The 11,928-nt window shown below is 43.7% G+C and overlaps 1 protein-coding gene across 2 annotated transcripts; it reads right to left on the bottom strand.

The window, feature by feature from the left end:
- Positions 1 to 2,740: 2,740 nt before the first annotated feature.
- Positions 2,741 to 6,642, bottom strand: LOC120651383. 2 transcript variants are annotated; one of them, XM_039928859.1, is made up of 4 exons: positions 6,209 to 6,642; positions 5,772 to 5,841; positions 4,475 to 4,808; positions 2,741 to 4,386 (listed from the first exon to the last, which is right to left on the bottom strand). In XM_039928859.1, exons 2-4 carry the CDS (start codon positions 5,813 to 5,815, stop codon positions 3,235 to 3,237), a joined length of 1,530 nt encoding a protein of 509 aa, XP_039784793.1. In that variant the 5' UTR covers positions 5,816 to 5,841; positions 6,209 to 6,642; the 3' UTR covers positions 2,741 to 3,234. The 2 variants fall into 2 exon arrangements, with proteins under 2 accessions (XP_039784793.1, XP_039784794.1); XM_039928860.1 differs by lacking the exon at positions 5,772 to 5,841.
- Between the last annotated feature and the right edge of the window lie 5,286 nt (positions 6,643 to 11,928).

The following is an 11,928-nucleotide window of genomic DNA, read 5'->3' as shown; positions in this document are numbered from 1 at the left end:
CATCTACCTTTTACCTCTAAACCCTAGTCTTTTCCAATCTCCCTTGCAGCCCATTGTGATCTCCACGGCCATTGATGGCGTCCTAAGCTCGCTGGTCAACCTAGGGCATGTCCGGCATTGTCCATTCCCTGACAGGGTCCCTCCGGGTGTGAGCATCGACGGTCTTTGCTAGTTTGCTCGTAAACTAGTCGTTCTTCGCTACGTAAGGGCGTTAGTTATCTCTTTGCTGGTTTGCTTGTAAACCTCACCGTCCTTCACCATGTAAGTATGATAGTTATCCCTTGAGACGACTGATTCCAGTGAAACCCTAGAAACTGGTCTGAATAATTTGCTCAACCAGTTTGACCAGTCTGCGCGGCTCGCTGCCATTCGGTCCGTTCGCGACTCGCACGCTCGAGTGCTCTCGTGTACTGACCGAACTCTGCATCAACACATTTTTTGCGACTCTACTGGGGAAGATAATTCTAGTTATTGAAACAACCAAATTTCTCAGCCCTAATCCTGTGTTAAATGATTTACTATCTTGATTCGCCATCGATATTGCATCTGGTCTTTAGACCAATTTCATCTGTACTTGTGGTATTGCATCAGGCTTCTTAAGCCGATTGCAATGTACTTTGCTTGCTGCTGCACATCGAATATCAAAAGAAAAGCAAAGTGTTGGTTATTGATTGCTTGGATTATCAAGAATATCTGGATTTATTGATCATAAGACCAGAGGCATCAAGACCTGCTAAAGAGTATACATGGCGGGTTATTCTTATGTTCCACAGCTAAATTACAACACCATGCCTAAGGTACATCATACAAGTACATCATATGTTTATGATAATTATTGTGCTAGTACCACGAATTCTCGTGTTGATGTTGCTAGATATAATGATAGTATGCATGTTACATCGACTAGTCATTATTCAGATAATAGTTTCTATTATACACATCATAATTTTAAAAATTACATGCAACAACCTATGTCAAATAATATGCGTACCTCCTATTTTCATGCTACTAGCAGCATACAATATACACCTTTTCATACATCGGCAGCGGAACAAGTTCACATGCCAATGAAAAATTATCAAGGCCAAACTAATATGGTGAGTTCGGCCAATATTTATGTGACACCATGTGCTAATAATTTTAATACTAATCAGCAAGGTGTTTCACATGTTTATTCATCGGCAACAAATTCACAATATTTGCCTCCATCTCAGAGTATGACGATGAATGAGAGAATTGGTCATGTTGATTTTAGCTATCTGGCCAATTATTCTCAAACTTCATGTGCTGCACAATATGTTACTAGGCGGAGGTTGCATCTACAATTTCAACACCACATGCAAATTTGAATTCTTATGATTCGGCTTCAAGTGTTATTTTTAAACCAAGCCGAATCAATGAAAATTCAGTAACCTCACATACACCTTCATACGCTAGTGCAGCAAATATTTTTTTTTCGAATTTGGTCCACTCTTTGAACAATTATTTAGAGCTTGGAGCCAAGAGTATAAATTTGAGAAGACTAAAGAAAGTTGTGAAACTCATCAGTCCAAAACACATGTTGATTGTGAATCCAACACATCGGACAATGAGAAAAAAGGAAACAATTCAGATATGAATAACAATTCGGTTGTGTCGAGAACTGAATCAAATAAAGATTGTTTTGAATTTATTGTATCACAAGAAATAAGTCCAGCTGTATAAAAACATGTCAGATCCAATAAGAGAGCTATACTTGATTTTTCTGAAGTCGAAGGTGGTGTGCATTTTGATAGTGATTATCGCACTATTAAGCAACAAGTTCTGGCTGAGAAAAGTTTGAGCGGTGAAGAACATCGCATTGTCAGGGAACATAGCAATAGAGGCGACGAGGGAACATACTCACTTTGTTCGGCTGGTTGTGGCTGGTGCTGATTTGCTGTGAGAGAAAAGTACTACTGGCTGGCTGGTGACTGGTGTTGATTTGATGTGAGAAAAATACTATTGCTGGTTGCCAGCAGAACAGAGTGGTGTCAACAGAAGGTGATTTCCAGCGAATTCAGGAAAGACCGGTCCGACTGTCCATGGATACGGCTGTGGACTACCCTCAAGAGAAGCATGATATCATCCACATCAAAGTTACACGCCTCTCTAATATACTCGACAAGGTACGCTTTGCAAATAATTTACCCAATTCCAAATCAGATCATATGGTTTCAGTCGATACATCTACTAGAGATATGATTGTGAGTAATCCTAGAAGATCGATTGAGGAAGACAATTTACTTGCTAGCAATAAAATAATTGCAGATAGTATCGGCCAATGCATTGTGAAAATTAGAAAGGCCAATAATAGTAATATTTTATCATTTAAACTTGCTCCATCATCATTGCCAAAATTTGTTTCTACATAGTTTAGTCGTGGTCATTCTGGAATTAAAAAGCAAGAAACCAAGACCGAAAAGTATTGTGAAATCCGATGATGATGATATAGTGGTAAGCACTAAAGCATCCAATATGAGAAGCACAATGTATAGCTGAATGGATCAATGAGAAATTTGAACCATTCGTTTGTTTAACCTTAAAACCTTCTCCACCAAAGCATCGGTTAAAGAAAATAAAATATACTTTTGATTTGACTTTGTGTGATGAGTTATTTGATATCTTGCTTGAATAGAATTTTATTAAACCTTCTGATCACAAAGTCTCGTTGTCATCTCTTGAAGCAAAGGAGCGAGATTATTGCAAGTTGCATAATTCATTTGATCACAATACTCATAATTGCAATATGTTTCATCAAATTATACAATCGGCCATTAACTCCGGACAATTGAAATTTGGTCATGCACAAAAGAATGGCCAATTGAAATCAATTGGTCATGATTATAAGAAGTTACAAAATTGACTAACATTGATCCGTTCATGTAACGATGAAAATATTGGTGAAAAGGAGAATTCTAACTCCTTGAGTGATGATAAGGGCATCGTCCATGAGTTACAAGGCAATGATATTTGTGAGGACGATGAACTTAGTAATTCTTCAAAAGACACTAGGGGAGCTGCGCGTCCTTGTGTTAGAGGAAAAACACCAATTTTGACGTGAACAATTGCAAAGCGAAACTATTAAGGAGGATGAACTATACACATTGTTTACCCGGATGCTTCCACTTAGTGCATTTCCAACAGTGTCGGCATGCAACTCAACATATCAATTCATTTTCTGCTACATGGATCTCACCATTGTATTGTTAGTGTTCAATTGTTCTGTTGGATGCCACCGCCACCATAATACTGTTTTGTTGTTTGCTGAGAAAATTCAGCAAATGTCATCCCTTCTTTTAGCCTTGATGATAGAGGGGGGATTTTTTCCATAATATTTTGCATGTGCACATCTTCAGCACACGAACCCGCTGATCCATTACTGATGATTGAAGTCTCATTGTTATGACTAGACTGCTCTTCAGTGTCCAAACAGTAATCAGGATAACTTAAAGTTTTATCCCATGAGGGCTGAAGGAAGACTGCAAAAGTCTCACGGCTGATGTCTGTAAAACTTGTAGGTCTACTCACAGAATGAAGTGTAGATTTCAGTTTCCCACTAGACAAGATGTCTGCTGCCTCTCCTACCTGAACAATGAAGCTCTCAGGAGAGCATTTAACAGAGAATATCTTCCTCCCATTGCATAATTGCAAGTGTGTGTGCCCATTAGGATGATGGTATTCCTGGCCGATTAAACATTCTTCTCCCTCAGAAGCACTCAGGAATAATGGTGCTGTTAAAACAGTAAGGATTCCAAAGTCGTAGTGCCACTCTTGCCATAGATTCAACAGGGAAATTTCAGCAGCCTGACCATGAACCGATGTATCTCTAGAATTATTATCTTTTATTGCCATTACAGGAGTCATATCTTCTGACTTGATGCAGCAGGGGCACAATGATCTGGACCTCCTTTGAGAACCCAGTTGATAAGGTTTTACTGCCACTTTCTTTAACGAGCATTTTCTTGTACTGCTCTCCTTCTCCCTGATAATAATGTTATCCAACTCAGAGTGGTAGTGAATGAGCCTTGCCTTTGCAGTACCGAAGTTGGTGATGCTCTTTTCTAACTGACCTCCACCGATAACAATGTCACAAGCTCGTGCAATCAAAATCCCAAGCTCCATCATGTACAAGCCCAGTTCTGTAACGAGCTCACCAATATTCTCCATATCATCGTCACAGTTAGATTCCTCAGATCCCTCAAAATCATGTATCTTCTCCAAACAAACAATTCTATTGCTGATGTTTTCAGTGTTGGTCACCAGCTCTAGCAAGGTGAGTTTACCTGAATGCCTTAGAAGCTTCGCAAATGAGGACACAGACCGATCGAGCTTCTTCAAAGGCACGTCGCTGCCCAAACCATGCTTCTGAAATAATCCACAGAAACATATCAAGCACATTTTGCAGTTTCTAGATCGAAAAAAGAGAACATGGAAGGGGATGAAGCGGGCTCACCTTGAGGATTTGGGAGCGAGTAGGATGGTCCATGAGGGCAAGGCGGCGGGACAAGGGGAGGAGCCGCCGTCGGAGGGCGCCCACATGTGGCACCTCAGTGATGGCCAGCAACCCGGATCCACCTCGGCCGAGCTCGGTAGCGACGGTGTCCAGGATGAGGCGACGGCGGTGGTCCTCAGCTGGCATTTTAGGAGATTGGAGAAGGACTAGGTCGGACAAGGAGAGCTCCGCGATGTCCAGTACTATCGCCGCTGCCATCTTCGCCATTGAGAAGATTGGCAAGAGCTTGGAATCTTTCGATGTCCGAGAAGAAATGCGGCGGCGTGACGAAGTCCTGTGTAGTGCGTTTCACACGAATAAGGTGGTCTGGTCTGTATTTTTTAAAAGAAGAAACCAAAGCTCATCCTAAATCTAATTTAGTAGGGCTCAGATTTGACAGAAATGGATTATCACTGCCGGCTTGTATCAAGGACCAGCGGTGAAAATGAGTTATCACGCCAGTTCCACTTCCAGCCACGAGACGGCAGTGATAGCCCTTTTCACCGCCAATCTGTGTTACTGGACGGTGGTTATAACCCTTTTCTGAAGTAATATTTTTCCAGCCCAATTTCCACAATAAAAGCACATTTCAACAATAAAGTTCAGTTACAAATCCTCCACTGGTCCTTAAAGATAATTTCATAACTTTACACTCCGAATTCTATGCCTGCTAGTCAGCATCTGTAATAACTTGGGAGCATGAGTCATATGTGGGGAAAACAGTAAGGCATGAAACACAAAAGAAACACCTATTAACCAGAAGGTTGTTAAGTCAGACTAAATCCTGTTCAAAGTAAGGAACAGCCTCTGAAATTTAAGATGCTGATGTAGAATTGATTTGCACTAAAAAAATTCGAGCAATGAAAACCATAAAATCTACTGTATAAATTCTTTTTTTTCTTTTGCATCAGATTAAATGATTCCTCATCAAGCAGCACCAAGAAAAGACAACTGAAAAACTGCTTCTGGGCACCACACACAATGCAGGAGACTGCACCCTACAATTACAGTAGTCACACAAGCTAAGGCTCAAGAAGTTTTTTTCAACATAGGACAGTAATGCAAACTCAGTGTATGATAACAATTTTTTTTCTTAGCATCCAGCCATCTTACTATACTTTATGGACCGTGGTGCAACTCAAGTTTAGTTTCCATGTTAAATCTGTAATAAATCAGTGTATAATAATTTCCTTTCCTAATCTTGTAGAAATTTATTCCTGACCATAATGACTTAAACACTCAGAAGAGAACCCTAGACCTTGAGAGGCATGTGGTTCCGAGGAATAAGGGGATCGACTTCATGAGCCCTGCTGCTGTCAGAAGTTAATCTGCGGTGCATACATATCTGTCTGAAACATGGTGCAAAATAACAGGAAAGGAAACAAACATGGTGCAAAATATCTGTCTATTGTGGTAACCGACAAAGAATATAAAACCAAAGAGGCGCGGCTTTGACTTCACTAAGAATTGCAATAGCATGGCCAGTAGCCATTGAAGCTGGATCAACTTTGATCATCATAAGAAAATTAGCAAAGTAATATTCCATGGGAAGGAAAAGCAACGACCTTATGTGCATGAACCCTTATTTATTCTAGCAGAACAAAAGCCATCGGTGCACCAGCGGATTAGCCGCGCTTCAGTGCCCAACCCATACATGTATACTTAAAAACAAACATGCTTCAGTGCCTTAAATACCTGGCTGAGGCAATCTGTCGAGCACTTGGTGGGCGAGGTGGTGAAGAACTCCTGCAACAGTCAGCGCCGGGGCCGGCGTCGCGGGCGTACGCGCTCGGTGGGGAAGAATGCGTCACTGTCGGACGCTCGCGGCCGATCGGACTAGTGACAGGGAGGCACGCTAGGCCGCGTCGGGGAGGCTACCAGCGGCCGCGGGCAGCGGCGGTGGCGGTGCACAAGGGTCGGAGCTCGAATGGCGCGGCGGGGAGGGGTCCCAGTCCGATGGGCGCGGGCGTCGTCAGGGAGGCGACGGTCGGGAGCGGCGGCGCACGCAGGCCGCCGGAGGGCGGCGGGCGGCGCTAGCACGCTGAGTAACGTGCTGGAGGCCGCAGCCCGCAGGTCACGCTAAGCACGCCGGAGGCCGTACGTCACACCCGTAGGAATTGCGGCCGCTTTCACCGCCGGCCCAACAAGGTGCAGCTTCCATTCTAAATTTCTTTATCAATAGCTATTTTATCAAGCCTTTGTCAGTAGCATTTTTTTTAAAACTACAACCCACAGTTAAGAAAGTAACTTACTCCATGAAAACTACAAAAAAGTAACTTTTTAACACATTGATATTTCCATGCTTTTATTAAGAAAAGTAACTTTTATACTTCGTGAAAGTTAAGAAAAAGTTATATTGTAGTATATGAATTTTATAAAAGTAATATTGTAGTATAATAATTTTAGAAAAAGTAATATTGTAGTATATGAATTTAAAAAAGTAACTTTCTAGCAGAAAGTAACTTGCTAATATTATACATAATATGAAGTAACTTATGTCTAGTTTATACGGCAAAGGAAGTAAGATTTGATTTTTTTTTTTAAAAGTAACTTTACCATTTTGAGAAAAACATATTCAAGTGGGTCTTGTTTTGGATAATAGGATTTTGATTTGGTTATATGATTATGAAACTATTGATTTTTTTTGAGTTGACATATATCATGCAATATAGGGAAAGGTGAGAGGAAGTCATATTGTTTCTGCGACATAGGGAAGATGCGCGCATCGTGCTGAAAGGGAGGGCTCTCTGGCTAACGCTAAATGGAGAGATCTCTTCGTGTAGTTGCTTCCCTTCTTTTAAGATTAAATGGAGAGGCCTCTCCATTTAGATTTTTCCTTACTCAAAGGGCTAATTTTTTCCAGCATAGGAATCATGTTAGAATCTAACTGTTTTTCTAGCATATATCTTTTTGGCAAAAATATCTTTATGGATTTTCCTCTCCCTTTTTCTTTTTTATTTTGGTTATTTGTCATCAGAAACACTAGTTTCCAAACTGCATCACTCATGAGGCATATAAATGACGCGGGTTGGCTATTGGTGTCACTTATATACCTCATTAGTGATGGGGTTTGCCAACTCACGTCACAGATGAGGGATATCAATGACGGGAATAAAGGGTTATCCTTGATGGTGATTTTCACGTCACTAATGTGGTTCATATCAGTGACGCGAAAATATGCCGTCACTAATTAGCTTCTAGGACCATTACTAATATAGGTGTTCTGGCGTAGTATGTCTCCAAACGACAATTGGTGTCGTAACCACCAACATAGACGACACCACTATTTTGGTTGTTGTTCTTTCTATCTTAGTTTCTGTGTAAAACTTGTATGCATCACAACACTAGATGGTCTAATGGCCTATAGATCAAGTGCAAGACAACCAGTATCAACTCCCATCAACGACTTACTGTCATGGTCAGTACCAACCGCAACACATAGAATCAGAGGCTTCGAACAATACATCCATCCACGACCCATCTGTAAAATGACAAGAACGAATGTAATTTCAAACTAATGTAAATTGCAATATAGAATTGTGCAACTCTAAATTTATTAAAAAGACTTTCTAAAACGGGTTATGTGAAAAATACCTTCTAAAAGTTAAGTTCAAAATATTCTAATATAATGAGAAATGGCTACAAAAAGTATGACATGAAGAGGTGGGGTCGAGTAGAAGAAGAAGGGGGAGGGGGGTTTATATTGTACCACTCTCACTGCGGATCCTTGGCCGGAGGACTGGTAGTGAAAATGATTTTCAACGTTGGTTCCATCCTCTACTATGCCTGCCTACTTTGGAGCTGGCGGTAAAAATATTTCACCACCTGTTCTAGCAAAACTGGTGGTGAAAATAGCGTTGCCCCAAAATGATTTCTTTAGTAGTGTAGGTCTGGGTGTAATTACTCGAGAGAACCAAAAACCAAAACTACCCTACGACCAAAACGAATTGAGCGAAACCGGAAAAATCGATCACCAATTCGGCCTCAGTTCATCACTAACCAAAACAATTCTGGTTAGCTCGGTTATATGTCTCGATAACCAAAATAATAAATTTTTACCCAATGTTAATTGAATGCCTAGTGTAACGTCTCGCTTCCCCGAGGCCGGGCCCGCTTACATCTGGCTGCTTTCTAGGACATAGACTGCCCTTACAGACCAACACCAGTCTTTTTTGCACACTTTGTCCTCACTCGTGCGCGCCCAGGAAGAACTTTCCGGTCGGTCACCCATCCCAAATTTCTCCGGGCCAAGCACTCTTAACCTCGGAGTTCTTTGGAGACCGGCTTCCAGAAAAAAAATTACAACTTTTGTATGAGTATTCTATTAATCCTATTAAGCCCTGTGCCGGGGTGACACATACTCATCCCTTAAAAGACCGACGTTCTCGTCGGTCAATCCCAAGCCAGGAACGTCCTCTCTTGGCCACGTCCCGTACGTCCTGTGCCAGCAGCCATGTGCCACGTCCGTGCGTCCAGTGCCAACGGTCCCTGTGCCATGTCCGTGCGTCCAGTGCCAATGGTGCATCCCAGATGCCCGCGCACTGACCCGCCACGCGCCCGTGCACATGCCGGTGGCATCTGCGCTCCCATGCGCCCATGGGCATGCCTCCGCACTTACGTTCGTACATGCCCGTGAAACCACGAGAGTCGGCTCTGATACCATTCTGTAACGTCCCGCTTCCCCGAGGCCAGACCCGCTTACATCTGGCTGCTTTCTAGGACATAGACTGCCCTCACATACCAACACTGGTCTTTTCTGCACACTTTGTCCTCACTCGTGCGCACCCAGGAAGAACTTCCCGGTCGGCCACCCATCTCAAATTTCTTCGGGCCAGCCACGCTTAACCTCGGAGTTTTTTGGAGATCGGCTTCCGAAAAAAAATTGCAACTTGTTCGTATGAGTATTCTATTAATCCTATTAAGCTCTAGGCCGGGGTGTCACACCTAGTAACTAGAAATACAGCGCAGCCCAACCCCCCGCCCCCAAAAAAAAAATCTAGCATACTTAAGGCCCCCCCCCCCAACACTATCGGCCACTCCCCATCTTGACCTTAGCCACCGACTCCCACTCGCAGCGGCCACTCATTTGCCCTAAGATCCCTGGCCTCCCGGCTCCCATGCTCACGCAGTGGTGGCTCAACGTGGCGGTGGAACACCAGTCGCAGTGATCCGCACAGCCCGTGCGCGGTGCAGTTGGCATAGGTGGCTGGTACGGTTCGATGCTTCTGCTCTAACTACCTACCTCTCCTATTGTTCTTCACGATGACTGTGCGTCCGTGCCTCCCCGACTGAGCCATGGTGATACCGAATCCTCCCCAAGATCCACTACTACGAAAAGCATTTGTTGGGGTGGGTAAAAATGCATTTTTTGGGGGCGGATAGCGCGCCCGTTGCTAGTTCTCACTGCTAAAAATACCTATTTTCAATGGCGGATGATAAAACCGCCCCTAAAAACACATTTGTAGGGGCGGGCCACCCCCACCCGCCCCTACAAATCCATTTTCAGGGGCAGGTCACCGCCCTGCCCGCCCCTGGAAATACGGGCGGGCAGGGGGGCGATTTGCAGTGGCGGGTGGTGGGATGGTCCGCCCCTGCAAATGAATTTCCGACCCGTCAAAATAATTAGTAATTCATTTTTAATTTGTTTCGCGGTGTTTTAAAATTTGAATTCCCGCTTTATATTGATAATATAAAAGACTAGCAGTACACTCAAATAACAAGGGTTATTTAGATAGGTGTCATTACAATTCTGCCGATTTGGAGATCTACCATTGGAATTCAACTAATAGCATCGGCACCATTACAATTCAATACTTATTTGAGATATGCCATGCTCTACACCAGCAGCGACGTCAGGCCCACCTGCAGCTGTATTCGAACCCGTATTGCCCAAGCTGCCCCTGATACAAGTGGATAAGATGTGCCAGTCCCCTCTCGCTCTTTCTCCTCTATCTCGTCGACCCAGTCGCCCCTCTCGTTATCTTCCTCTTCTCAACTAGTCGCCGGCGATTCCTCTTCCCAGTTCGTCGCCGGCGATTGACCCAGCGATTCGTCATGGTGGGGAGCAGTTCGAGCGCAGGGGCTAGTTCAAGCGCGGAGGGGCATCAACGAGCTCTTGTTCTTGATGCGGCGATCTAGGGAGCATGACCTGACCAACTGGGACGGCGACGACGCGGCAAGGATGATCTAGTTCGGTTCCTGGTCGCTGCAGCTCAGTGCGTTTGCGAGGCCGTACAGGCCGTTGTGCCGTCACGGCCGGCGACAGCCTCGGCGAGGCGAACCGGGCACGCACAGCGACACTCTTGCTGCCGCTGGTGCCGGTGTCGGCACTTGGAAGCCGTCGTCGTCGCCATTGCATGGAGCCATCGGCAAGCTCACGAGCTCATCGGGGGCATGGCCCCTTGCGGCCGGCTAGCAAGAAGCAGCAGCGGCGGGCAAGAACCAGCTAGTGTTGCAAGCCCCAGCGTCAATCAAAAGCTGCAGAGTCACAGGTGCACTGAAACGCAATTGCAGGCTTAGGGGGAGAAACAAAATAGGACCTCACAAGCCTTTTGTTTGGCATCTTAGTGACATTATTCTGAAAGTGAATGCAATGTGGTGATGTATATGTTTGTACTGGATGGCTTGAACTTCTAAAGAAATTATGAAATGAAATGTGATGTGGCATGCAAATGTGAACAGATTGATAGTTCAAATTCATAAATTTCGACACCAGGTTCACAGAGAGTCGAAATTCTTAGATTCACAGAGTTCACACAACACAGGCACAGGAGAACCTTACAGTTTCAGATAACATCACAGAGTGGCCATAGAAGCGCCTAACAGGTTCATTTGGCATAAAGGTTCACAAATTGGCCACATATAAGCCTTACAAGTTCAGTGGATAAGATAACAGATATGTTCGCAAACTTAACAAAATAAACGAAGTTGTTGACTTGAGGTGCTTCAGTTGTTGATGCCTTGATTAAGCCAATCCAACAGGCTCCTAACAACTCTAGGTGGTGGGGCAGTTAATTTTTTTTCTATTTTTTCTTAGTTGGTGTCTTTTTCTTCTTGGGTGTACCCTTCTTCTTGCCTGGTGCCTTCTTGGCCAGTGCCTTCTTTTTCTTCTTCTGGTGAGGTGCTTCACTAGTGCCCTCATCTTCTTGTCGCGTCCTGGAATGCAAAAATATATATGTAATCATGAAAACAAAACTTTGGCAAGAATTATTAAGAAACCTAACAAGCTCAAGCAATATTACCTCTTATTTTGGGGTTCAGTTTCAGTTTCTACAGCTTCATCTTTTTCTGGTTCTGCCAGCTTGCAGGTCTTTTCAAAGTGCCCATACCCTTTGCACCTCTTACATCTTACTTTCTTTTTGTTGGGATTTTTCTCTAGACATCCTCTGATTCTTTGTGTTTTAGGCCTGCCTGCA

This window comes from Panicum virgatum, chromosome 9K (genome assembly GCF_016808335.1).
Source record: "Panicum virgatum strain AP13 chromosome 9K, P.virgatum_v5, whole genome shotgun sequence".
In the NCBI taxonomy this organism is placed as follows: Eukaryota; Viridiplantae; Streptophyta; class Magnoliopsida; order Poales; family Poaceae; genus Panicum; species Panicum virgatum.
The sequence above is the reverse complement of the archived record's forward strand: the minus strand, read 5'-3'. Positions and strand labels throughout refer to the sequence as shown.